At 45.5% G+C, this 27476-nt stretch overlaps 2 protein-coding genes across 5 annotated transcripts in view; one reads left to right on the top strand and one right to left on the bottom strand.

The window, feature by feature from the left end:
* ACAD9 (acyl-CoA dehydrogenase family member 9) overlaps nt 1-27476 on the bottom strand; it is a 63791-nt gene that overhangs the window by 26563 nt on the left and 9752 nt on the right. For all 4 annotated transcript variants that reach the window (XM_036445538.2, XM_036445541.2, XM_036445539.2 and 1 more), the window contains exons 3-6: nt 5828-5929; nt 2130-2236; nt 1055-1155; nt 1-49 (exon numbers count right to left, since the gene is read on the bottom strand). The exon at nt 1-49 is cut by the window's left edge and continues 30 nt beyond it. In XM_036445538.2, coding sequence (XP_036301431.1) covers nt 1-49; nt 1055-1155; nt 2130-2236; nt 5828-5929 — 359 coding nt within the window. The remainder of the gene's footprint in view (nt 50-1054; nt 1156-2129; nt 2237-5827; nt 5930-27476) is intronic.
* Nucleotides 13099-13870, top strand: LOC118724807 (forkhead box protein R1-like). The gene is made up of 2 exons (XM_036448488.1): nt 13099-13458; nt 13643-13870. Exons 1-2 carry the CDS (start codon nt 13099-13101, stop codon nt 13868-13870), a joined length of 588 nt encoding a protein of 195 aa, XP_036304381.1.

The following is a 27476-nucleotide window of genomic DNA, read 5'->3' as shown; positions in this document are numbered from 1 at the left end:
ATCTTCACTTAGAGAGGCTCTAGTCCGGATGGAGGCAGCATCGCTCCCACTGTAGGGACAGAAACAGGCTGTTGAGGAAAGTAATGCTGAAAATCAGTAAGAATGGTTTGGAAGGCCCCAAAATAAAGGTTTTACTTTAATACAGGAGTTTTTAAAATACAGGGCCAGATTATAAATACATTAAGCTTTTCAGGCTATAGGATACCTGTCCTAATCCTCAATTCTGCACCTGTGGCATAAAGGTAGCCAAAGACAATTTGTAAACAAGCAGACATGTTCCAATAACACTTTGCTTACAAGGACATGTACCTGGGTGGCAGGTTCGATACGCGGCCCTAGTCAGGAGGCAACCAATAGATGTGTCTGCTTCACATCAATGTTTCACTATCTCTCTTATCCTCTCTCCTCCTCCCTCATTCCTTCCCACTCTAAAATTCAATGGAAAAAATATCCTTGGATAAGGATTTATAAGAAAAACAGGTGGCTAACTCCTATTTTTTCACTTCAGATAAGAAAGTAGCAGTGAAAAAGAGTGGGCTTAGGTTTAAACATGAAAATGTGTGCTCAAAAATACTCATCTAAACTCCTATGAGGATGAGTGCTGGGCACTCAGGTGGAGAGAAGCAAGATGAAGTTCAGTCCAAGTAGACTTGCCATCACAAATCCTGGGTACTATGCCAGCCTTGTTAGATCCTAGCTGTATGACCTTGGGCTTATCATAAATCTCACTGAACCTCAGTTCCTAATCTGCAAAACAGGGACATTACCACCCACCTTCCATACTCTGACAGTTGCTATGAAGCCTTGAAAGCAGGTGTTGCAAACCACAAAATAATTATTTAACAAGTGCTGTTAGATATGTTAGCTCACTTATAACTCTCACTGGGAGAGAAAAATAAAGGCAAGAAAATTGGCAAGAAACGTTACTGAGTTGACTCTTGGAAAAATACGGAGAAAGAAGAATAAAAGTCACCATCTATTCAGCAAAAACCACAGCCCCCCTCCCAGTGCACCCTGGAAGATGCTGTTCCAGGGCAGCTCATGCCAAGTGGACCTGGCTGGCTCCGTCAGGCAGAAGGCAGCAATGTGTTCTCCTGATGCCAGTTTGGGCAGATATTTGGCCTTCTGCTCTTCACTGCCGGCCAAGATGATCCCCTAAACAAGACACACAGGCTGATTTCAGCTTTGGAGAGAGAAGGCTGTAGAATAGGTAATCCTTACTTCATGCAAAAGGAAACCCCGAGTCAGGTAAAAAGTGGAAAACCAGACTGCAAAGGACCTTCCTTAAAGTGCACACTCCAGAGGGGCTTGGGTCTGAGGCCCAGCAGAGCTTTGGGGTCAGATTCAGGGAATTTCATTATAGCCCTTGTGTCCTGGCTGGGTGATCTTCGGTAAGGGATGTCCCCTCTCTAGCTCCCATCTCCTCACCCACACCTAGGGGATAATTCTACCCACTGGAGGGATGATTTGGATTAAAAAAAAAATGTGAAGAGGTGGGAATGCTAGAGCCATACCTGGCATAAAGTCAATGTCAGAACTGTCCCACCCCCTTTTTGGTGCTGAGTGTGCAAGTCCACTCTTCCCACTGAGAGACTGCATATAGTACACACGACCTCAGAGTGAGGGAGCCAAACAGGCTGTGCACTCAGCTCACTGTGGTGTCTAGATTGAGCAAAACAACCAAAGTAATTGGATTGTTGATAAGAGTGGTATGACCTTGGACCTGCCATAAAATGTTCTGAGCCCAGTGGGGTGAGGAAGACCAACAGCAGGAAGGACCTGTTCAGACCCCAAGTGAGTGCTCAAGAGCTCAGTGGGGGAGGTTCACATCCAGTCTGAGGTGAAGACAGGCTCCGCGAGGTAGCAGCATCACAACTGGACTGCCAAAGGGCAGGTCACAGGCAATGGGGATAAGAGGAAGATTCAAAGGAAAGGAACAGTGCAAAGAGCCACTGCTTGTGCAGGGCTGAGCACTATCCAGGAGGGCTGAGAGTGGGTGTGCACAAATGAGACACTGCAAGGCGAGGATGCAGGCGCAGGCTGGGCCCTCCTCCCAGACATTGAGACAGCAAGCACGATTCACTTCCTAGGTCTTCTGGAGTCACAGAAAGCATCCCCAGATACTTGACCTTGAGGCCGATGGCCTGGTGTGCTGCCAGGGTCACAGCGATTGACCCATCCAGGCTGACAATCTCCCCTAGCCTTGCATACATGGTGTTGGAGAGGCCCAGGCCGCCTAGAGGAGAAACAGACCAGTTTTACTTATAGTCCAGCCCTAAAACCCTCCCATTAAAGGCAAATGGCTTTATTGGTCCTTTCTGATTATAAAAGAACTAGAGGCCGGGTGCATGAAAATTCATGCATTAGAAGGGGGCGTCCCTCAGCCCTGCCTGGCCCCTCTCATAGTCCAGGAGCCCTCAGGGGTAGGAGGCAACCCAGCAATCAGGGGAATGTGACATCCCCATCACACCTCTGTTGCTGCCACTGCCAGCAGTGCTAGCCTCAGCTGGCCCTGGTTACCTGAGCCTCAGGTGGCCACTAGGTGTTTGGGCATCCACCATCCAAGGCTCGCCTGCGCCTTGGGCCAGCCCTGGGTAGCTGGGGGGCTGAGGGAGCATCCAGCCACACCGTGCGCCTGCCGCCCCCTGGCTGGGCTGAGGGGACTGGGTGCCACCATTTTGTGATGGCATAAAAGTCAATTTGCATATTCCCTCTTTATTAGATAGGATGGCATATCACCATTTAAAAAAAAAATCACAATACAGAAAGGTGCAAAGAAAACAAAAGTCACTTATAAACATCACTCAACATTTTTGTGTATATCCTGTCAGACTTTTTCTAGGCATATGAGCATATATAGATTTATTTTTAACATAGAAGAATAATTTATAATACAAAAATATAAAAATACTAGAGGACCGGTGCATGAAAATTTATGCACTGGAGAGGGTTCCCTCAGTCCAGCCTGCCCCCCCCCCCCCCACCCCAGTCTGGGAGCCCTCAGGGGCGGGAGGCGACCTGGTGATCAGGGGATGGCGATACCCCCATCATACCTCTGCTGCTGCCACTGCCGGCAGCACAAGTCTCAGCCAGCCCTGGTTGCTTGAGCCTAAGGCAGCCCTGGACAGCTGCACAGCCTCCATCTGAGGCTTGCCTGTACCTCAAGCCGGCCCTAGGCAGCTGAGGGGCTGAAGGGACTGGGGGATTCTAGAGGCAGGTATGTGGAACAGTTGGATCTGCCTGGGGGTGGGCCTGGCCATGCTGTGTACCTGCCGCTTCGGCAGGGCTGAGGGGGCTGGATGCCGCCATCTTGTGGCTGTGGGTGCTGCCATATTTGATGGTGTGACAGTCAGTTAGCATATTCCCTCCTTATTGGCTGTGGGCACTGTCATCTTTGTGACAGAGTGATGGTCAATTAGCATATTCCCTCTTTATTAGTTAGGATCCTTACATTACATCATTTAATATGTTGTGAATATTTCCTGTCAGATATAGATCTTTGTGAATGAAAGAGCTTTCCAGCACCTCATTCCAGGGTCCAGTGGACTCCAGGACAGAGATTATTCTGTGTGGTAACATTAACATTTTAGGATGGATCATTCTTTGTTGCAGGGACTGTCCTGTGCACTGTAGGATGTTTAACAGCATTCTTGGCCTCCACCCACTAGATGCCAGAAGTCCCCTCTCTACAATTTAAAAACAAAAAATTCTCTAGACATTATCCAATGTCTCCTGAAGGACAAAATCACCTAGTTGGGAATCATTATTCTGCAGTAAAAAGACAAAGATTAAAAAACAAAAACAAAAACTTCACTGAACTTACATATTTGGCATTTCATCTTCAACTTCCACAGGTGGCTGGGTTACCACATGTGCATCTTACAAATGATAAACTGAGGCCTAAGGTCATGTGCCCAAAATGTAGGAGGGCTGGGGAACTGTCACCGGAGCCACCATTCACACACAAAGGGAGGACTGAGTTCCTGCAGAGATGTGGACTGGCCCTGTCTGGTGTGTAGTCCATGGGTTCAATGGAGGCACCCGAAAGGCCAAAGCTCTGCAGTACCACTTCCCTCCTTTCCACTTGTTTCAATCAAAACACTTTTACTTATTTCATACTAGAGGCCCAGTCCCTCAACCTGGTCTGCACCCTCTACTATCTGGGACCCCTCGGGGGATGTCCAAACCAGCAGTCAGACATCCCTCTCACAATCCGGGACCACTGCCTCCTAACCACTCATCTGCCTGTCTGCCCGATTGCCCTAACTGCTTCTGCCTGTCTGCCGGATTGCCCCTAATGGATTTTGCCTGCCAGCCTGATCGCCCCCTAACTGCTCCCCTGCCGAACTGATCACCCCTACTGCCCTCCCCTGCCAGCCCGATCGCCCCCAACTGCCTTCCCCTGCCAACCCAATCACCCCTAACTGCCCTCCCCTGCAGGCCTGGTTGCCCCCCACTGCCCTCCCTTGCTGGTCTGATCGCCCCCAACCACCACCCCACTGCCCTCCCCTGCTGGTCTGATCCCCTGCTGGTCTGATCGCCCCCAACCACCCTTCCCTGCAGGCCTGATTGCCCGCAACTTCCCTCCTCTGCCACGACCGACTCCTCTACGTGAGATGGTGGAGATACTGGGATTGGCCTCTTCCGTGCCACACAGAGCTGAGGGACCCAGGCCTCACTGTGCAGAGCAGCCATCGGGCCCCACCTCCACTGTGCATACAGCTATCTTATGATGGCCATCTTGTGGTGGCCTTTTTGTAATGACATTGCACAAGGGCATGATGCCACCTAGGCTTTTATTATATAGGAATAGAGGCACAGAAGTGGAGTGGGGAGGTGTCCCTCAGCCCAGCCTGCACTCTCTCCAATCAGACCCCTCGAGGGATGTCCGACTGCCCATTTAGGCCTGATCCCACTGGGCCTAAATCCCTCTCACAATCCAGGACTGCTGGCTCCCAACTGCTCACCTGCCTGCCTTCCTGATTGCCCCTAACCACTTCTGCCTGCCAGCCTGATCACCCTCTACCACTTCCATACCAGCCTGTTTGCCCCCAACTTCCCTCCTCTGCTGGCCTGGTTACCCCTAACTGCCCTCCCCTGCAGGGTTGATTGCCTCCAACTGCCCTTCCTTGAAGGCCTGGTCCCTCCCAACTCCCCTTCCCTGCAGGGTTGATCGCCTCCAACTGCCCTTCCCTGCTGGCCATCTTGTGGTGGCCATCTTGTGTCCACATGGGGGCAGGATCTTTGACCACATGGGGGCACCCATCTTGTGTGTTGGAGTGATGGTCAATCTGCACATTACTCTTTTATTAGTTAGGATAGAGGCCTGGGGCACGGGTGGGGGCTAGCTGGTTTGCCCTGGATCAGGGTGGGGATTCCCTTGGGGCGTGGGATGGCCTGAGCGATGGTCCCTGTGGTGGTTTGCAGGCTGGTAATGCCCCCTGGGCACCCAAGTGGAGGCCCTGGTATCTGGAATTTGTTTACCTTCTACAATTGAAACTTTGTAGCCTGGAGTGGAGGCCTAGGCCAGCAAGGACAGGCGAAAAGCTAGGCTTCCTTCATTGCCAGGGAAACCTAAGCCTCTCTCTTGCTCCCTGTGGCTGTAGCCATCTTGGTTGGGTTTATCTGCATACTCGCTCTGATTGGCTTGTGGGTGTAGCGGAGTGATGGTTAATTTGCATATTACTCTTTTATTAGGTAGGATACTGAGGGAATCAGTTTTGTTAGTTAAAGAAATAAATTCCAATGCTCCCCTCCACCCCAGGAAAGTTATCACTAAAATAATGGGAATAGCAAGGGGGAGTGAGGGACTATCTCCTTTACTTACCATATTCTTCTGGGACTTGCATCCCAAAAAGCCCCAGGCTCTTCAGTTTCTCCAATGTTTCTGTTGGGATTTTTCCCTCTTGGTCAATTTTTCGAGAGTCCACTGCCAAGAAGAAATATCTTGATTAAACAAAATATGTTTATAAAAATAAACAGGCCAAATTTTTGTATAGTATACAATCCCAGTTTCAAAAACTTTAAAACTGGAAATTATTTAGTCACGGTCATTTAGCATGCTTTCAATTTTACCTAATTATATCAGACAGAACTGTATTTTAGAAAATTACCAATACCAGGTTATACTGTTTCTTAATCTGGGTGCTATTCACATGGCAATGGCTGCACAACATTGTAAACATACTTAATACCACTGAATTGTATACTTAACAAGGATTAAAATGTAAGTTTTATGTTATGCATATTTTACCACATTAGAAAAAAAGAATAGCAAGGCATTTAAGGTTTATGATGAATGCAGAAATAAAATGTATGAAACAGCACTTAGGCCCGGAAAACAAAAATGTTGTAATGCTCTTACATGAGACATGAAGTGAAATGCTGGTAATATTGGTAAGACATGTACTATAAACTCTAAAGCAACCACTGAAAAACAAAAGGTATTACTAATAAACCAACAAGAGATAAGGTGGAATAAAAAACACACTATTAATACAAAAGAAGACAGAAAAAAAGAAAAAGAATAAGAGGAACAAAGAAGAGATGGGACAAATAAAAAAAAATAGCTAGATGATAGAGTTAAACCCAACTATATCAATAATAATCTATATTAATAAAAAGGTAATATGCTAATTATACCGGACATCCTTCTGGATGTCCTTCCAGACAAAGTCACAGTGGCAGGGATCAAGTCAGAGGTGGTTAGGGGCGACTAGGCCGACAGGGGAGAGCAGTTAGGGGTGATCAGTCAAGCAGGGGAGGATGGTTAGGGATGATCAAACCAGCAAGGGAAAGGAGTTAGGGGAGATCAGGCAGGCAGGCAGATAAAGGGTTAGGAGCCAGGGGTTCTGGATTGGAGTGGGTGCAGGCCGGCCTGAGGGGAAACACCCCCCCCCTCCCATGACGAGTTTTGTGCACCAGGCTTCCAGTATTAAAATAACCATATATCAAAGATCAATGAAAAGGCACAGATTGGCCGAAACCCGTTTGGCTCAGTGGATAGAGCGTTGGTCTGCGGACTGAGGGGTCCCAGGTTTGATTCCGGTCAAGGGCATGTACATTGGTTGCGGGCACATCCCCAGTAAGGGGTGTGCAGGAAGCAGCTGGTTGATATTTCTCTCTCATCGATGTTTCTAGCTCTCTATCCCTCTCCCTTCCTTTCTATAAAAAAATCAATAAAATATATATATATTTTTTTTTTTAAAGAAAAAGAAGGGGGAAAAAAAGAAAAGGCACAGATTGTCAGACTGGATTTTAAAAGACAACATTCAACTATGTTGCCCTGTAACAGATATACTTTATTTTTATTGTATACCTTTATTTCTAAATAATATCAAATTTAAAGAAAAGTTGCAAAAATACTGTGTTTCCCCCAAAATAATACATCCTCCAAAAATAAGACCTAGCGCATGGAAAGATAAGACATCCCCTGAAAATAAGACCTAGCGCAACTTTGGGAGAAAAAATTAATATAAGACACTCTTATTTTTGGGGAAACAGGGTAGTATAGAGTTTCTGTATACTCTTGACCCAATTTCTCCTAACACAACCTTATAGAACTACAATAAATTACCAAAATTAGGACACTGACATTCATATACTATTATTTAGTAAATTACAGAATTAATTTGAGTTTCATCAGTTTTTCTATTAACCTGTTAACTGGGAGTTCCCTTTTTAATTACACAACGTACAACGGGCGCATACTCTTTCACTAGGACGTGTCAGTATGTCACACCCAGCGGACGTAATTTTATATTATTATTTTTTTAATTTATACTTAATTAAAATAAATGAAATATATATTTTTTCGTTTATTTATATATAAAGCACAAAGGAAAATACAAAATTACAAACAAATAGAAAAGAATACCAACAAAAAAATGGAAACATCGAATTAAAAAATTACAAATTTTACAAACAATTATAAAGATTACAGCGGAAGCCGATTTGGCTCAGCGGTAGAGCGTAGGTCTGCGGAGTGAAAGGTCCCAGGTTCGATTCCAGCCAAGGGCACGTACATTGGTTTCGGGCACATCCCCGGTAGGGGGTGTGCAAGAGGCAGCTGGTCGATGTTTCTCTCTCATCGACGTTCCTAGCTCTCTCTCTCTCTCCCTTCCTTTAAGAAAATCAATAAAATATATTAAAAAAAAAAGATTACAAAAAATATATACCGTCCCTCTCAGGGCGCAACATATATTTCAAGGACGTATTCATATGTCCTACCCATTCCCGATAGTGTTTATGTTTGACGTATTTATAGGTCCCGCTCGGTTAACAGGTTAATGTCTTTTTCTGTTCTAGGATCCAATCCAGGATCCCACACTGTATTTAGTTGTTATGTCTCTTTAGAATCTTTCGGTCTGTGATGGTTCTTCTTCAGTCTTGTGTTTTATGACTTTGACATTTAAAGCACTATTCCTTTGTACAAATTTGGGTTTGCCTGTTTCCCAATGATTAGATCAATGTTATGTGACTTGGGAAAGAAGACCACAGAGGTGATGTGCCCTTTTCAGTGTATTATATCAGAGGGTACAAGATATCACTAAGTCTTATAATTGGTGACACTAACTTGATCACCTGTTTAAGGTGGTGCTTGCCAAAATTCTCTACATATAAAGTTACTTTCCCATCCAGTCAGCGTGGCTCAGTGGCTGAGCACTGACCTATGAACCAGGAATCACGGTTCAATTCCCGTTAAAGGGCATATGCTAGGATTGTGGATTTAATCTGCAGTGTGGGGTGTGCAGGAGGGAGCCAATCAATGATTCTCTCTCATCACTGACTGTCCCACTCCTTTGTTCTCTAAAATCATAAAAATATATATTAAAAATATAGTTATTCTCCCTTTGTAATTAATAAATATCACAGGGAGACCAGCCATTTTGATTCAGTGGTTGAGCATCAATGTATGAACTAGTAGGTCACAGTTCAATTCCTAGTCAGGGCACATACCTAGGTTGTGGGCTTCGTCCCCAGTGGGGGGCATTTAGGAGTCAGCCAATCAATAATTCTTTCTCATCATTGATGTTTCTATTTCTATCTCTCTCTCCCTTTCCCTTACCCTCTGAAATAAATAAAAATATATTTAATAAATGTCACAGGAGAACTACTTTGCAATTATATAAACAAACTGTCTCTCAAACTTTCACCCATTCGTGTTTTACTAAAGTGAGTGCTTCATGGTAATTTGTTGTTGTTGTTGTTGTTGTTGTTAATCCTCACCCAAGTATATTTTTCCATTGATTTATAGAGAGTAGAAGGGAAGGGAGAGACAAAAAGAGAGAAACATCAATGTGAGAGAGACACCACTGACTGGTCGCCTCCTGCACAGACCTGAACTGAGGCATGTGCCCTTAACCATAATCAAACCCAGGACCCTCTAGCCACTGTGCCAAACTGGCTAGGGCATTATGGTAATTTTGTATTCCAAAATTCCAGCTATTTTTATTAAGTAAGGAAGAAACCCACTTTGCATATAAAAACACATATCAGTCAAGAGGATGAAAAAAGACATATCATGCTAATACTAATCCAAAGACAGCTGTAGTTGCCATATTAACATCAGACAAAGCAGGTTTTTAAGCAAAGACTATTACCAGGGATAAGGCAGGTCATAATTATAAAGTGATCTACTCATCATCCTATATAATAAAGAGCTAATATGCAAATGATTGTCACACCTTCATATAATGGCTCAAATATTCAACATGGGGGAGAAAGGAATGGGGACCAGCCAGGCACAAATGAGCTTATAAGAGAGGAATAGGGATTTGCCAGGCACAAATGAGCTTGAGAGAGAGAAATGGGGAGCAGCTAGGCTGCGGCGCAGGAGAGGGACAAGTTGCCTGCTCCGCGGTCTTGGGTGTGGAGCAGGTGACTTGTCCCAGGAGAAGGACAAGCTGCACGCCCCGCTGTCCCAGGTAACAGTGACTGGGGCTGTGGCCCAGGAAGGGGACAATTCGCACGCCCCATGGTCCTGCAGACCTGGGCGCCAGCGGCAGCTCCTGCAGCCCAGGAGAGGTACAAGTTGCCCATCCTGGAGTCCCAGATGCCAGCACCTGCACCTACAGCCCGAGAGAGGGACAAGCTGCCTGCACCGCTGTCCCGAGCACAGGCAGCTGCGGCCTGGGTGAAGACGCCTGCCCACGATCCCCTGAAGTAGTGGCCAGCCCAGGTCCTGGGTACCTGCAGCAGGCCAGAGGAGGGAATCCTGGGTCCTGGGTGTGGGGTGAGGCAGAGGCAGTTAGTGGCAATCAGGCCAGCAGGAGAGCAGTTAAGAGCAATCAGGCAGGCAGACAGGCAAGCGGTTAAAAGCCAGCAGTCCCAGATTCCGAGAGGCAGTCGGACATCACCTGAAGGGTCCCAGATTAGAGAGAGTGCAGGCCGGGCTGAGGGATAACCCCTCCCATGCATGAATTTCATGTACTGGGCTTCTAGTAAGGATATAACAATCCTGAACCTGTACATACCTAAAAACAGAGCTTAAACATCCATGAAGAAAAAACTGATAAAAAAAAAAAAAAGACAACTGTAGTTGGAAGTTTCAACATCCTTCTCTCAATAACTAATAGGAAAAATAGATGAAAATGTGTAATGATGTATTAGATATGAATAAAACTATTAACCAGCCGAGACCGGTTTGGCTCAATGGATAGATTGTCGGCTTGGGGACTGAAGGGTCCCGGGTTTGATTCCGGTCAAGGGCATGTACTTTGGTTGCGGGCATATCCCCAGTATGGGGTGTGCAAGAGGCAGCTGATCGATGACTCTCTCTCATCGATGTTTCTAACTCTATCTCTCTCCCTTCCTCTATGTGAAAAATCAATAAAATATATATATATATATTTTAAAAACAACAACAAAAAACAACAACAAAAACCTATTAACCAATTTGTTCTAATTAATATTTATAGAATACTAAAGGCCTGGTGCATGAAATTCGTGCATGGGGGGACGGGGAATCCCTCAGCCCAGCCTGAACCCTCTCCAATCTGGGACCCTTAGAGGAATGTCTGATTGTCAGACATCCCCCTCACAATCCAGGACTGCTGGCTCCCAATTGCTCGCCTGCCTGCCTTCCTAATTGCCCCTAACTGCTTCTGCCTACCAGCCTGATCACCCCCTAGCCACTCCCCTGCTAGCCTGATTGATGCCTAACTGCTCCTCTGCCAGCCTGATTGCCCCCAACTGCCCACCCCTACAGGTCTGGTCAACCCTAACTGCCCTCCCCTGCAGGCCTGGATTTCCTCCCATCCCCCAACTGCCCTTCCTTACAGGCTTGATTGCCCCCAACTTCCCACTTCTGCTGGCCTGGTCATTCCTAACTATCCTCCCATGAAGGCTTGATCACCCCCAACTGCCCTCCCTTGCAGACCTGGTCCCTCCCTATTGCCTTCCCCTGCTGGCCTAATCACCCACAACTGCCCTCCCTTGCAGGTCTGGTCCAACCCAACTGTCCTCTCCTGCTGGACATCTTGTGGCGGCCATCTTGTGTCCACATGGGGGCAGCCATCTTTGACCACGTGGGGACAGCCATCTTGTGTGTTGGAGTGATGGCCAATTTGCATATTACTTTTATTAGATAGGAGGATAGAGACCTGTTGCATGGGTGGGGGCCAGCTGGTTTGCTCTGAAGGGTGTCCCGAATCAGGATGGGGGTTCCCTTAGGACATGGGGCGGCCTGGTTGAGGAGCAAATGGTGGTTTGCAGGCTGGCCATGTCCGCCTGGCGACCCAAGTGGAGGCCCTAATATCTGAGATTTATTTATCTTCTACAATTGAAACTTTGTAGCCTTCAGCATAGGCCTGGGCTGGCCAGGAGCTTGGCTTCCTCCATCACCAGGAAACCCAAGCCTCCTGCTCACTCTGTGGCCACAGGCATTTTTGTTGGGATTTATTTATCTTCTATAACTGAAACTTTGTAGCTGTGAGCAGATGCCAAGACAGGCCAGGGCTGTGGAAGCCTGGCTTCCTCCCTTGCTGGGGGCAACTCAAGCCTCCTGCTCTCTCCAGCTCTGGCTGCCACCATTTTTGTTGGGATTTATTTATCTTCTATAATTGAAACTTCATAGCCTTGAGTGGAGTCCACAGCCGGCTAGGGTGTGCTGGAAGCTTGGCTTCCTCCATTGCTGGGGAAACCTAACCTTCCTGCTGTCTCTGTGGCCACAGCCATCTTGGTTGGGTTAATTTGCATACACACTCCTGATTGGTTGGTGGGCATGACCTGTGGATACAGTGGAGGTATATTCAATTTGCATATTACTCTTTTATTAAATAGGTTAGCCAAACAACAGAATATTCATTGTTTTCAGGAACACCTGGGAGAACATTTAAAAAAAAAATAGGCCATATTGTGAGCCATAAAACAACTCAAAAATTTTAAGAGGTTTCAAATTATATAAAGTATGTTTCCTGACCACAATGGAATACTTCTTAGAAATAAAAATAGGGATATTACTACAGATCCTACAGACTTTAAAAGGATAACAATGTAAGGGAAGTTATAAACACCAATGAAACAAACTTTGTTAGATGGATAAGTTCTTTAAAAGACACAAACTATCAAAGTTCACAGAGGAAATCAATAACCTGAATAGTCCTGTATCTATCAAAGAAATTAAATTAGTTAAAACTTTCCCTCTAAGAAAATTCCAGGCTCAAATGGCTTCACTGTTGCATTCTGCCTGTCAAGAAAAATATACCAACTTTACATAAAGTCTTTAAAGAAACTTAAAGAGAAAGAAACACTTCCCAACTCATTCTATAAGGCCAGCATTAGCCTGAAAAATAATATCACCGAAAATTAAACTGAGGGACAAATATCCCTCAGAAAAACAAATACAAAAATTCTTAAAATGTCAGCAAACCGAATACAACAAACAAAAAAGGATAATGTATCAAAACTAAGGGGGGAACTCCGGAGTCCTCCTGAGCAGGCGGAGCGGGCAGGAGGGCGGGAGCCACCGATCAGGCGGCAGCGCGGCTGCAGCCTCAGTCTCCCGCCCCGGCTCCCCCGAAGGTGGACGTGCGGCTGCAGCGCCCGGACCTCTGGGCCGGCCTCCACGGCCAGGTCCCGGGGCTGCTGGACTGGGACATGGGCAACGAGTGCTTCCTGGCCTGCAGCACGGTGCACCTGCCCGCGGCCGAGCAGAACCTTGCCAGATACAGACTGCGTGTGGTTGAGCCCCCACCGCGGCCCGTGAGGAAAAGCCCCGCCCCCGATGGAGATGGTCCGGACATCGAGTCCAGCCTGTGGATGTGGGTGAACCCCAACATCGTGTTTCCCCCGGGAAAGCTGGAGGCCTCACAGCCCAGGCCGGGGGACGGCCCGACCAGCACACGTCCCGCCCCTCCGCTGGCCCCGAGAGAGGAAGACTGCGCCCGCTGCCCGGAGGCCGGAGTGGGGGGGCGGTCTCCCCCTCCGGAGCAGCCCCCTGCCCCCAGCAGCTCGGAGGTGGGGGCCTAAGGCTGCAGGCGGTGGGCAACGGGATGATGCATCGCAGAGTTCTGGTGTTCGGGGTCACACAGGGTTAACAGGCTCAGAAACCAGCTGTGCCCTGGGCGGGGACCAGGCCCGATGGTGGCCCTGGCCGCGGAGGAGGCACGGAGTCAGGGCAGCCCCTGCTCTGCCTCTCCAGCTCGCAGAAGAGGAGGCTGGGGGCCAGCACGACAGCTCCTCTGTGGCGCTCCCGTCCCCTCACAACAGGGCCCCCCTCCAGAGTCGGAGGCCCCGGCAAGCCAGCAGCCAGGAGGGGAGGCCCTGGCCCCGGCCCCCGCTCAATTACTTCCACCTCATCGCCCTGGCCCTGAGGAACAGCGCCCCCTGCGGCCTCCACGTGCAGCAGATCTACAGTTTCACCCGGTAGGTGCCTGCGGCCGGCGGAGGGCCCTGGTCTGAAACACCCGCCCGCCCAGCCCGCGCTCCCTCCGCCGTCTGCGCGATCCCAGACTGTGCACCTCCGCCGCTCACACCCGAAACTCGGCTCTTTTACGACTTCGTTCCTTTTAAAAATATATATTTGTATTGGTTCAGAGAGGAAGGGAGAGGGAGAGAAACATCGATGATGAGAGGCCATTGACTGGCTGCCTCCTGCACGCCCCCCAATGGGGATGGAGCCCATAACCTGGGCCTGTGCCCTGACCAGAATCAAACCGTGACCTCCTGGTTGATGCTCAACCCCTGAGCCACGCCGGCCGGGTTTCATCTTAGTTCTTTTTTTTTTTTTTCTTTTTTTTTCACCTTTATTACTTTTTTATTAAATTATTATCTGTGTACATATTTAAAAAAAAAACTAAGGGGGAATAATCTTAGGAATGTAAGAGTAGTTCAACAGTCAAAAGCAACCAATGTAATTTGTCATGTCAACAAAATAAAGAAGAAAAAACACAAGTATCCCAAGAGATGCAGAAAAAGCAATGGGCAAAATTTGACATAATTTATTATGAAAACTCTCAGCAAACTAGGTATAAAAGGAAACTACCTTAATCTAATAAACAGCATATACAAAAAGAAAAGTACAGCTAACATCATATTTAAAGGTAAAAGACTGAATGTCTAAAATCAGGAATAAGGCAAGAAAGTCTGCTTTTACCACTCCCATTCAACATCATACTAGAGGTTTTAGGCACTGCAATAAGACAGAGAAAGCAAAGGGAAACTGGATTAGAAAGCAGGAAATAAAACTGTTGCTATCACCAACAATACAATTGTCTATGTAAAAAATCTGGGATATACCAAAAGAGCTCCTAGAACTATTAATGAGTTTAATAAAGTTGCAGGATACAAGATCAATACACAAAAACCAACTGTATTCACTGAAGAGGGTATATAAAGAGAGGAACAAACACATTATTAGCCATTAGAGAAATGAAAATTTAAATCACATCTATCAGAATGGCTAAAATAAAATAAAAATTTTAAGTACAATGACAACACCAATTTTTGGCAACAGGCACAGAAACTAGATAACTTACATATACACTGTTGGTGGAAATATAAAGTAGTACAGTCATCTAACTAATAAAAGAGTATGATGAGCCAAAACCGGTTTGGCTCAGTGGATTGAGCGTTGGCCTGTGAACTGAAGGGTCCCAGGTTTGATTCCGGTCAAGGGCATGTACCTTGGTTGAGGGCACATCCCTGGTGGGGGGTGTGCAGGAGGCAGCTGATTGATGATTCTCTCTCATTGATATTTCTAACTCTCTGTCCCTCCCTCTTCCTCTCTGTAAAAAATCAATTAAAAAAAAAAAGAGTATGATGCAAATTGTACCTTTGTGATACCCACCAGCCAATCAAGAGTGAGTATGCAAATTAATGCAACCAAGATGGTAGGTTACTTTGCATACACAGGTGCCGAGCAGCCGGGGGAGAAGCAGGATGCTTTGTTGTTGCCATGGTGACAACACAGGCATTCTGCATTGCCCCAGCCGCCCGGGCCTCTGGGCAGCTTGGGAAGGTGGAAAGGTGCCTCTGGCCAAAGCGAAGGTGGTGCCAGCAGCCAGGGGAAGGAAGACCCATTCTTGCATGAATCTTCATGCATTGGGCCTCTGGTTTTGAAAATAATTTGTTTCTTAAAGAAACTAAATACAGATAACCTTAGGACCCAGCGATTGCACTATTGGGCATTTATTCCAGAGAAATAAAAGCACGTCCACACAAAAAATTGCACACAAATATAAACAGCATATGTTTTTTGTTATGTTGTTTTGATTTTTTAAATCCTCACCCAATGATATTTTTTCCACTGATTTTCAGAGTTGGAAGGGAAGAGAGAGAAGCATCAACATGTGAGAGACACATCAACTGGTTGCCTCCAACATGCATCCTGCAGAGTCCAGGGATTGAAGCTATAACCGAGGTACATGACCTTGACTAGGAATTCAACCTGCAACCCTTCAGTGCATGGGCCAACGCTTTAACCACTGAGCAAAACTGGCCAAGGCTACTAAGTAGTTTTATTCATAAGAGACCTCAAAGTGAAAACCACCTAGACATACTTCAACAGTAAGCAAAATGGTAATCCACAGAGTATTATTGAGCAATGAAAAGGAATAAACCATTGGGGCAATTTGTAGGAGAATTATGCTGAGGAAAAAAAAAAAAAAAAGCTAATTCCAAAAGTTTACATACGGTATGGGTCCATTAATATAACACTCTTAAAATAACAAAATTATAAAAATGAAGACAATATTAGTAATTGCCAGAGGTTGGGGGAAAGGAGGGCAAGAAAACTATGGCTATAAAAGAACAGCTTGAGGGATCCTTGTGATATAACTACTTTCTGCACCATGACTGCGGTGGTGAATGTACATGATAAAACTGGGTAAATACACACACACACACACACACACACACACACACAAATCAGCACATTTAAAACTGTTAAGATCTGAATAAGATGGTATTGATATTAATTTCCTGATTATGATTCTGGTTATTTAAGATACATTGCTATAAAGTTATGCATTAGGGAAACAGATTGGGTAAAGGGTATAATTATTCTCTGAATTATTTCGTACAATTCCATGTGAATCTATACTTATCTCAACATAAAGTTATTTTTAAAATATATGCGTATTGATTTCAGAGAAGAAGGGTGAGGGAGAGAAAGATAGAAACAACAATGATGAGAATCACTAATCAGCTGCCTCCGACATGCCCCCCCCTGGGGATCCAGCCTACAACCCAGGCATGGGCCCTGGCTGGGAATTGAACTGTGACCTTCTGGTTCATAGGTCTATATTCAACCACTAAGCAACTCTGGCTGGGCTCAACATAAAGTTTTAAAAGCAAATAAATGTTAACATGTTACATATATTAAACTTAATGGGAATAACCCTGAAGTTACTAACAAAGCCCCAATGAAACACCCACATTTGCTGAAGTCCAACTAAATTGATCTTCATCAAAAACTATAACACAGTGTGTAACATTTTTCTTTCATTTTATTTATACTTCTTAAAAGTTCTTTAATAAATGTGAATTTATTTATTTATTTATTTATTTATTTATTTATTTGCTTAGTCCCTTCACCTTTTCACGTAAAACTCAAAGCCCCATCCTTCTGACAGCTGTCAGTCTGTTTTCTATGTCTATGAATCTGTTTCTATTTTGTTAGCCAAAACAAGAAAACAAACAAAAAAACTGGGGGACAGTACAGGGGAAGGGAGATAAGAGAAGATAATGGGGATACATGGCAAGAGAAGAATACTTCACTTGGGGTAGTGAACACATAGTAAAATATACAGATACCTATGTAACTCTACAACCAATGTGGGGGGGAAAGGCCATTAACATGGATAATGCACAACTTTAGAAATGATAATATTCCTGGGGAGGATAAACACCTGCAGATCATCTATTTAATAAAAGTTATTTTAGCAATTGTGATTTACAAAATATTTCTAAGGCGATTTTCACCTGTCTTTATCAATCTGTGGATATAAATGCAGTCAAAGAAATAAATGTGAATTTCTTTACTAATGAACAAATATAAATTCTTTTTTTATTGTTAATTCTCACCTGATTTCTTACTACTGGTTTTCAGACAGAGTAGAAGAGAGGAGGGGAAAAGAGAGAGAAACACTGATGTGAGAGAAACAAATCAACTGGTTGCCTCCCATACCCATCCTGACTGGGGTGAGGAGCAAAACCAAAATGGAGGTGCTCAGGCCAAGGCTCTAACCACTGGAATACACAAGCCAGGGCAACAAATGTAGATACCAAAGAAAAATTCCAAAAGGGACTAAATGCTCCAATCAAAACACACCGGGTGCCCTAGCTGGTTTAGCACATTGGCCTGTGAACTGAAGGATCGTGGGTTTGATTCTGGCCAAGGGCACATGCCTAGTTTGTGAGCTCAGTACCCAGTAGGGGGCATGTAGAAAGCAGCCAATCAATGATTCTCATCACTGATGTTTCTATCTCTCTCTCCCTCTCCCTTCCTCTCTGGAATCAATACAAAACCCCCCCATGAACAAACAAACGAAGAAACAAAGGCTATGATAAGAAACAAAGCAGGACACTACATAATGACACAAGGATCGGTCCAACACAATATAACCCTTGTAAACATGTGAATTTAAGGTAGGAGCACCTAAATATAAAAACAAACAAACAAACAAAAAAAAACAACACTTGGTGAAATTTAAGGGAGAGATCGACAGCAACACTTGTCCAACCATAGTAAGAGACTTCTTACTGGCTTCAGAGGTAGATCTTCCAGACAAAAATGTCAACAAGAAAACAGCAACTGCAAATACTACACGAGATTAGATGGATTTAATAGATATTTACAGAACATTTCATCCAAAGCAACAGAATATACATTCTTCTCAAGTTGCACATGGGGTATTTTCAAAGATAAAGCATATGATAGGACAAAAAAAAATCTCTACAAGTTCAAGAAGACTGAAATAATATCCAGCATCTTCTCAAATCACAATAGAATTAAATTAGAAATCAACTAGAGACAACGACACTCTCCTAGGACCAAACTGGAAATACAACTAAAATATAGAAAAACCATCCTAAAAATCAACTGAAGACTAGCTGGAAAAAACCCAGATAACTAAGGACAGAAAGTGGAGACCAGCAGGAAGTGTGAAGATGTGAAAGGGGTGGCTGGGCTCCCAAAGACAGCAGCTGAAAGTCCAGGGGGATATCTGAGCTGCAGAGTTCCCACTGAGAACTCTGAGGTCTAAACCCCAAGCTGGGCTCCCCAGTCCAGAGCACCAGAACTGAGAAAAGTGCCCACATTAACACGTGGCTGTAAAAATCAGCAGGTTGCTGTCTGCCAACCAGAGATGGATAGAAATGCAGATGTCCTCTTAAAGGGCCATGACACAAAATTTTAAGTGCAGCCACTCCCTTGGGCTCCAGCAGAGGGAGGGCAGAGTAGACTGGAGCTGTGTGAGGAGAGTCTAGAGTTGGGGATTCTAGGATTGGAGCTCAGTGGGCAGCCACCATGAGGAAGAGTTACTTCCTCATGCTGCCGAGCACATCTTTCTGCTATGTACCTTTGCTAACCCAGGTTGTTTTGACCTGGGGAATAGGCAGTTGCCACACCCTGTTGGAAGAGCTCTGGACCCACTCTGTGGTATACACAGGCTAATAACAATCAGATATTCAAGGCTGATAACAATCAGAATTCAGACAGTGGTGGACTCTGGAAGCTTTGGGTCTTTGCCTGATCTCCTTCTGAACCTGGACTAGAAAAAGCAGACCTTAGTGAAAATTTTGGCTATCCAAAGGCATCCAGCCCCAGCAGAGGGAGCTACAAGTTGTGAATTACTGATAGCCCCAAATAGTATACTCAGGGCCAATCAGAAACAGCATCTGACATTATCCTATACTAAAGATTGGGAATTATAGCAGATCTATCTAATACTGTGTTTCCCCGAAAAGAAGACATCCTCCGAAAATAAGACCTACTTACAGGTTTCCTTCTGAGTGAAATATAAGGCATCCCCCTAAAAATAACCCCCCCCCCCCCAGGTTAAACATGAGAAATTTGGTCCACTGATTCTGAAAGAAATGGAGCCACAAGAAATTCACCAGGAAATTCAGGAATTGGATTGTTATAATGATGTTCCAGAAGATGATGACATGATTGTCATTGAATAAATGAGTAAATTCTTGATACTGTAGGATTCACAGTTTGTCTGGTTTGTGTTGACAATTACCGTACTACTGTACCGTATACAGGTAATAAATTTCCTTTATTTTCATTTAACAATAAATGTGTACCGTATTCTTCTTCATGGAAAAATAAGACATCCCCTGAAAATAAGACCTAGAGCATCTTTGGGAGCAAAAATTAATATAAGATACTGTCTTATTTTCGGGGAAACAGGGTAGGTCTTATTTTTGGAGGATGTCTTATTTTCGGGGAAACACGGTATCTCTCTCTCTCCCTCTCCTCTCTGAAATCAATAAAAATTCATTAAAAAATACACATCAGATTAGAAAAAGCTGAGGATAAGATCAGTGAATTAGAAGACAGGTTAAAAAAAAATCACTCAGTAAGAAAACAAAAAAACAATTTAAAAAACAGGAGGATAGTTTAAGGGAGGTGTGAGACAACATGAAATGTATAACCTTTATAATCTATATGATAAAGGGGTAATATGCAAATTGACCATCACTCCAATACACAAATGGCCTCCCCCATATGGACACAAGATGGCCTCCACAAGATGGCCAGCAGGGGAGGGCAGTTGGGAGGGACCAGGCCTGCAAGGGAGGGCAGTTGTGGGCGATCAGGCCAGAAGGGAAGGGCAGTTGGGAGGGACCAGACCTGCAAGAGAGGGCAGTTGGGGGCAACCAGGCCAGCAGGGGAGGACAGTTAGGGATGACCAGGCTGGCATGGGAAGGAAGTTAGGGGCAATCAGGCCAGCAGGGGAGCAGGTAGGCATTGATTAGGAGGGCAGGGGAGTGGTTAGGGGGTGATCTGGCTGGCAGGCAAGCAACAGTTGGGAGCCAGGAGTCCTGGATTGTGAGAGAGATGTCTGACTGCCCGTTTAGGCCTGATCCCAGTGAGATTGGGCCTAAAAGGCAGTCAGACATCCTTTGAGGGGGTCCCAGATTGGAGAGGGTGCAGGCTGGACTGAGACACATTCCCCCACCCCTATGCACAAATTTTGTGCACTAGGCCTCTAGTATTCACATAATAGGTCTCCAAGAAGAGGAATCAAGTGAGCAAGGGATAGAGAATAAGTTTGAAGAAATAATGGCAATAAACTTCCCTAACCTGGTAAAGGAAAAAGTCACCCAAGTTCAGGAGGTACAGAGAGTCTCAAGCAAGAAGAACCCAAACAGGTGCACACCTAGACACATCATAATTTAAAATGATAAAAATTAAAGACAAAGAATCTTAAAGGCAGAAAGAGAAAAGCAACATGTTGCCTACAAAGGAGCTCCCATAAAGCTGTCATCTGATTTCTCATCAGAAACTCTTCAGGCCAGAAGGGAATATCATGAAATACTCAAGGTAATGAAAAGCAAGGATCTGAAACCAAGATTACTATACCCAGCAAGGCTATCATTTAAAATAGATGGTCAAATAAAGAGTTTCCCAGACAAACAAAGGCTAAAGGAGTTTATCACAACCAAGCCATCATTGCAAGAAATGCTATAGGGCACATGTGTCAAACACAAGGCCCGTGGGCCAAATCCGTCCCGCCAGGCCTTGCAATGTGGCCCGCACCGCGCTGTCATCACTGCACTCCGCTGCGTTTCCATCACAATGACAGTTTATGACTGTTCAGTAAACCATTCGGCCCGCGATTTAGGCTGGATTTTAGATTTTGGCCCCTTCTCTGATTGAGTTCGACACCCCTACTATAGGGAATTCTTTAATGAGAAGAAAAAATAGAGAAACATAGGCATACAGAATTAAAAGGGCATAAATAAGTATCCTATATAATAAAAGGCTAATATGCAAATAGATTGAACTGCGGAACAACCGAAACAACTGAACAGATGGTCACTATGATGTGTGTTGACCACCAGGGGGCAAGTGCATTGGCTTTGGCAGGATGGTGGAGCAGGTGAGCAGGGATGCCAGACCAAGGTGGGGCACTGGACACTGTCACTGGGGCAAACCTCTGGTAGTTACTAAAAATTCTTTGCTCCCGCACTCTGCATTTCTGCCTGGCACGTGCACCTGCTGCTGGCGCCAGCCCCACCTGCACCTGCAGCCGGCGCCAGAGCAGCCACTTGCACCCACTGCCAGTGCCCAACGCCAGTCCTGATCACTTGGTGCCATCAGCAGGTGCAAGCAGTGGCTGATGGCCCTGATCACCCCTAAAGGTTTCTCCACCTCCCCCTGCTTGTGAGGGGCGATCAGGGCAGCAGCCATCGCTCACACCTGCTGACAGCATCGGTTCTGCTTCCACCTGCTGCTGGCGCCAGCCTCAATCACTCAGTGCTGTCAGCAGGTGCAAGTGAGGCCAGCACTGTCAGTGTGTGGGAGAGGTGGCAGTGGGAACGGGGCTGCCGGCAGACGGAACCACGGCAGGAGGAGCCAGGCGGAGTGCATGGAGGATGGACCGAGACCCGCTCCTGTGCCTACCGCAGCCTTGCGGCCCACAGTTCCTTACAAGGTGCACAAATTTGTACACTGGGCCCCTAGTCTATCAATAATAACCTTAAATGTAAATGGATTAAATGCTTCAATCAAAAGGCATAGGGTAGCTGAATGGATACAAAACCATGAAGCAATTATGCCCAATATTTGATGGACAATTATATGCTATCTACTACCCTCCCCCACACACACACAAATAAAAACCGTATCTTCTATTCAATTCATATGTTGACAGGCACTAAAGTTGTTTCCATGTCTTAGTTGTTATGCAATAAACACAGAGTGCACATACCTCTTTAATATCCTGCTTTCATTTCCTTTGGGTATAAATGCAAGAGTGAAATTGCTGGATCTTATGATATTTCTTTTTTTTAAATATATTTTTATTGATTTCAGAGAGAAAGGCAGAGGAGGAGAGAAAGAAAGATAGAAACATCAATGATGAGAATCATTGATCAGCTGCATCCTGCATGCCCTCCACTGAGCCCACAACCCAGGCATATACCCTGAGACTCGAGCTATGACCTTCTGGTTCATAGGTTGATACTAAACCATTGAGCCATGCTGGCTGGGCAGTATTTCTATTTAAAAATTTTTCAGGAACCTCCATAATGTTTTCCACAGTGACTGCACCATTTATGTTCCCAACAATTGTGTACAAGGCTTCCTTTTTCTCCATATCCTCTCCAACACTTGTTATCTTCTGTCTTCTTGATGATACACACCATTCTAACTGAAGTGTTTTTTGTTTTTGTGGGGTTTTATTTTTTTGCATTTTCCTGATTTATGATGAGTTCTTTATACATTTTGGATATTCACCTCTTACTGATATATTTTCACCCATTCTATAACTTGCCATATCATTTTGCTAACTGTTTCCTTTGCTGTGTAGAAGCATTTATACAGAAGCATTTAAGTTTGGTATAGCTCCATGTGCTGCGTTTTGTTTTGTTAAAAGATTTTGGTTGTGTTTTGTTGTTTTTAATTGTTGTGAGCTATGCCAAGGATCAACATGAGGTATACATTTAAATTTTTCTCAGATCTTTTCTAAGACTGTGTCTTTCCCTGGGAATGTGAGCTGATTTCCTAATATCCCTCCATATATGTGATTGCTTTTGAATGTCCTAGTCTTCAATCTAGCTGCCAAAAGAGGTGGGTGGGGGGAAATGAAGGGGATACCTGGGATTGAACCCAAAACCTAGTTATGTGCCTGGGCCAGGAATCGAACCTGCAACCTTTTTGTGAATGGGACAATGCTCCGACCAACCTTACCACTCATCCAGGGCATGAGGACCATTCTCTTAAATATATTAGAAGTTATTTCAGCTGTTGGGTATGGGCTTGCAACAATGGGGTGGGTGCAAAGACAATGACCTCTGCCTCTCTGCCTACACCTCTGTAATCAGAAGTAGCAATCAGAGCACAGATGATCAATATTTGATGGACAGTCCTTTTTGGTTACTCTGGCTCCCACAAGCTATGTAGAAGCTGTTGCAGGAATAAGTTCATAGCTGCCTGCCTCATGGCTGGTGCAGGGGCTGAGTAGCTGCTACTATGCTCAGAGCTAAAAATCTATCCAAGTTAACTGCAAGTTGCTTTCCACACCTTCCCCTTTCAAGCCTTCAATAAAATCCAGAGCTACAAAAACCTGTCCATTACATCACACAGATTCTACTGGTACAACTGTTGTCTAGGTGAAAAGACAGATTTGAAGTGCACCCTACTCAATTATCTTCCCAGAATCCTCTGGTCAGTTGATTTCCCTTTTTTTTTTTTTTTTTTTTTTTTTTAACTACAGAGAGCTTCTAGGAAAGCATTGTCCTCAGAGTGATCAAGTTTGCTTTATTTACTTATTTATTAGTTAGAAGCCCAGTGCACAAATTCGTGCACGGGTGGGGTCCAGCTGGCCCAGCCCCAATCAGGGCAGATTGGGACTGGGCCAGTCGGGAGGAGATTGACTGGCTGACTTACCAGGGTCAGAACCTGATCAGGGCCCCCGATCAGGGCCAGGCTGGCTGGGGGAGGGGGCTGTAGGCAATTGGCCAGCAGGCCCTGTCCCCAATTGGGGTTGGGCAGCTGACTGGCGGTAGGGCCAGCCATGGAGAGAGACTGTAGGTGGTTGGCCGGCTGGCCCTGCCCCCACATGGGGTATGTCAGGGGGTGCCGATTGGGGGCCAGTGGCCTGGGGGAGGGGGGGCAGCCCATGGGTGGTTGACTGGCCAGCTCTGCCTGATCAGGAGTGGGGCCAGCTAGGGGAGGGGCTGTGGGCTGTTCAGTATGGTGGGGGCCCATCAGAGGTGTGACCTGCTGGGGGAAGGACTACAGATTGGCCAGCCAGCCCCATCCCCTATTGAGGTGGGGTGGTGACCAGGGGCATGGCTGACCAGGGAGAGGGGCTGCAAGAGGTTGGCCAGCCAGCCCCACCCCATTGAGGTGGGTGGTGATCAGGAGTGGGGCTGGCCAGGGGAGGGGTTGCAGCTGATCAGGGTGGTGAGGGCCCATCAGGAGTGTGGCCAGCCAGAGGGCAGGGCTGCAGGAGGTTGGTCAGTCAACCCCGCCCCCTTGGGATGCAATCAGGTGGGCTGGCTGGGGGTGGGAGGGAAGGAGGTGGCATTTGGCTGGCAGGCCCCGCTCTTGATCGGGATGGGAAGAGTCTGATCATGGGCTGACCAGCAGGGGGGAGGGGCCGCTGGCCCCACATCCTGATTTGGCCGGTTTGCAGGCCACAGTGGGCATCATAGCAACTGGTTGTTAGGTCGTTATGTCTGTTATGGTAACTGCCTTTATATATATATACACACACACACACACACACACACACACACATACATATACACACACACACACACACACACACACACACACACACTAGTGGTCTGGTGCATGGATTCATGCACATTGAAATGAATAAATTAGAAGAAATATTTTAATATCAGCCATTCGCCCTTTCTCAGAAGTGTCAACCAAATTCACAATCAACCACAGATGGAAACACACGCATGTGATTGGTGCTAGTGAGAGCTTTATATTTATCACCCATGTTTAAGTCTACTTAGCCTTTTACAGAAATAGAAAAAAAATGTTTAATTAGACCAGCTTTCTGATGCAGCTAAACTTTTTCCAGCCTAGTGAAGCACCCCAACTTCTTTTTAAGGTAACTGTCAGCAACACAGCAGGAAATATCATCACAAAGCATATTATTAATGTACATCATGCAGCGAGAACAAAGGGTAAAATGTTTAACTGCAGCAGTGTTTATCAATACTCTGTGCAGTGAGAAAACCTGAAGTCATTTTCAAGGTCCACCATTTCTTATTTCATTTCAGTCAAGTTCCTAAATTTTCTAAATCTCCACTTTCCAGCCAATGAAAAGAAAATAGGATTTTCCTGAGTTTCCCATCTACCAACTCCAGAATTTCTGTGAGGATCAAATGAGATGAGGCACGAGAAAATGCTTCACAGATGTTTGCATACGGCTGTAAAGCAAGTCATGTTCCTGAGCTGAAGAAACTCCAAGAAGGCTAGTCACTAGGGAGAGGAAGCTGGGCCTTGCTAAGTGATGTTATTACCTGGTGCCCACAGCGACTGTTGCTGGGCTGGGTGCCACATTTTGCACCATGGGGTCTCAGCAACGTCAGCTGTGATTTGATGGGCTGTGGCTCTGGAGGCAGGGCCTGCATCCCACTTGTGGGAATCTGAGTGCTGGTTTGTGGGCGCCAGGTCCACTGTGCAAATAGCCACTGCCTGTCACAGCAGCTCCTGCATTGAGTCTGCCCCATGGTGGTCAGTGCGCATCAGTGACTGGTCAGTGACACTAAGATCTGGTCAGATCTTAGCTTTTTAATCTATAATCACTCTTCATTACTAAAAGTATTACATAGTTCCCTTTTCCCAATGACCACCTCCAACATGCCCCCGCCGTTGGCCTTCAGTACTCCATTTCCTGTGTCCATGGTTATGCATATACACATACAAGGTCTTTGGTTTATCACATCCCTCCAACACTCCCCTTGCTACCTTCCCTCTGAGATTCCGAACTCTGTCCCATGCTTCCAAGTCTCTAGATCCACTCCATTTATCAGTTTGTTACTTAGATTCTACATATGAGTATGATCATGTGATACTTGTCTTTCTCTAACTGACTTAATTCACTTAGCATGATACTCTTCAGGTCTCTCATTCTGTCTCAAAGGGTAAGTGAGTCTTCTTTTTTACTGCTTGCATAGTATTCTATGGTATAAATGTACCAGTTTTTTTTATCCATTCATCTACTGATGGGCACTTGGGCTGTTTCCAGATCTTAGCGATTGTAAATTGTGTTGCTAAGAACACAGGGGTGCATACATTCTTTCTGATTGGTACTTCAGGTTTCTTAGGATATATTCCTAGAAATGGGATCATTGGGTCAAATGGCAGTTTCATTGTTATTTTTTGAGGAAACTCCATGTTTTCCATAATCACTGCATCAGTCTGCATTTTCATCAGCAGTGCCCAAGAGTTCCCTTTTCTCAACATCCTCACCAGCATCTGTTTTTTGTTGGTTTGATAGTAGCTGTTCTGACAGGTGTGAAGTGATACCTCATTGTTATTTTTAATTTGCATCTCTTTGATGATCAGTGTCTTTGAGCATTTTTTCATATGTCTCTTAGTCATCTGTATTTCCTCTTTGGAGGTGTCTACTTAGGTCCTTTGCCCATTTTTTAATTGGTTTGTCTTCCTTTTAATTTCTATGCGATCCTTATACATTTTGGATATTAACCGCTTATCAGGTGTGTTATTGCCAAATAAATTCTCCCATACAGTGGGTTCCCTTCTCATTTTGTTGATGGATTCTTTTGCTGTGCAGAGCTTTTTATTTTCACACTAGAGGCCCGGTGTACAAAATCCATGCATGGGAGGGTGTGTGTCCCACAAGCCAGCCTGCACCCTCTCCAATCTGGGACATCCCTCTCACAATCCAGGACTTCTGGTTCCCAACTGATCACCTGTCTGCCTGTCTGATTGCCCCTATCTGCTTCTGCCTGCCAGCCTGATCACCTCCTAACCACTCCCCTGCCAGCCTGATTGACACTTAACTGCTCCCTTGCAAGTCTGATTGCCCCTAACTGCCCTCCAAACCTAAGTGGCCATTTTCCCCCTGAAAAGCTAGCCCCTCTCAGTAATCTCAAGACAGGTAATACAGCCTGCCACACCCTGCCTGCATTTAGAGCCCTACAGAGGAAACAAAGGCAGAGGCCAAGTTTATGGGTCTGAATAGCCCAAAGAGCTCTGAGTGACTGGATTGGAAGAGGTCCACCCTGCTATTCTAGGAACCAGACTGATAAAAACTCCAGGTTGCCAGCCAACCCCGTTGGTCTCCTTACAAGGATCTCTGAATAAACAA

Source organism: Pipistrellus kuhlii, unplaced genomic scaffold (assembly GCF_014108245.1).
Source record: "Pipistrellus kuhlii isolate mPipKuh1 unplaced genomic scaffold, mPipKuh1.p scaffold_m20_p_2, whole genome shotgun sequence".
NCBI lineage: Eukaryota > Metazoa > Chordata > Mammalia > Chiroptera > Vespertilionidae > Pipistrellus > Pipistrellus kuhlii.
This window is presented reverse-complemented; position numbering and strand designations above follow the sequence as displayed.

What these genes read in the sequence shown, in the direction of transcription:
- LOC118724807 (XM_036448488.1), top strand. Translation starts at nt 13,099, where the DNA reads ATGGGCAACGAGTGCTTCCTGGCCTGCAGCACGGTGCACCTGCCCGCG. An exon ending in CTGCCCCCAGCAGCTCGGAG is followed by an intron (nt 13,459 to 13,642) that starts GTGGGGGCCTAA and finishes CTGCCTCTCCAG; the next exon opens with CTCGCAGAAGAGGAGGCTGG.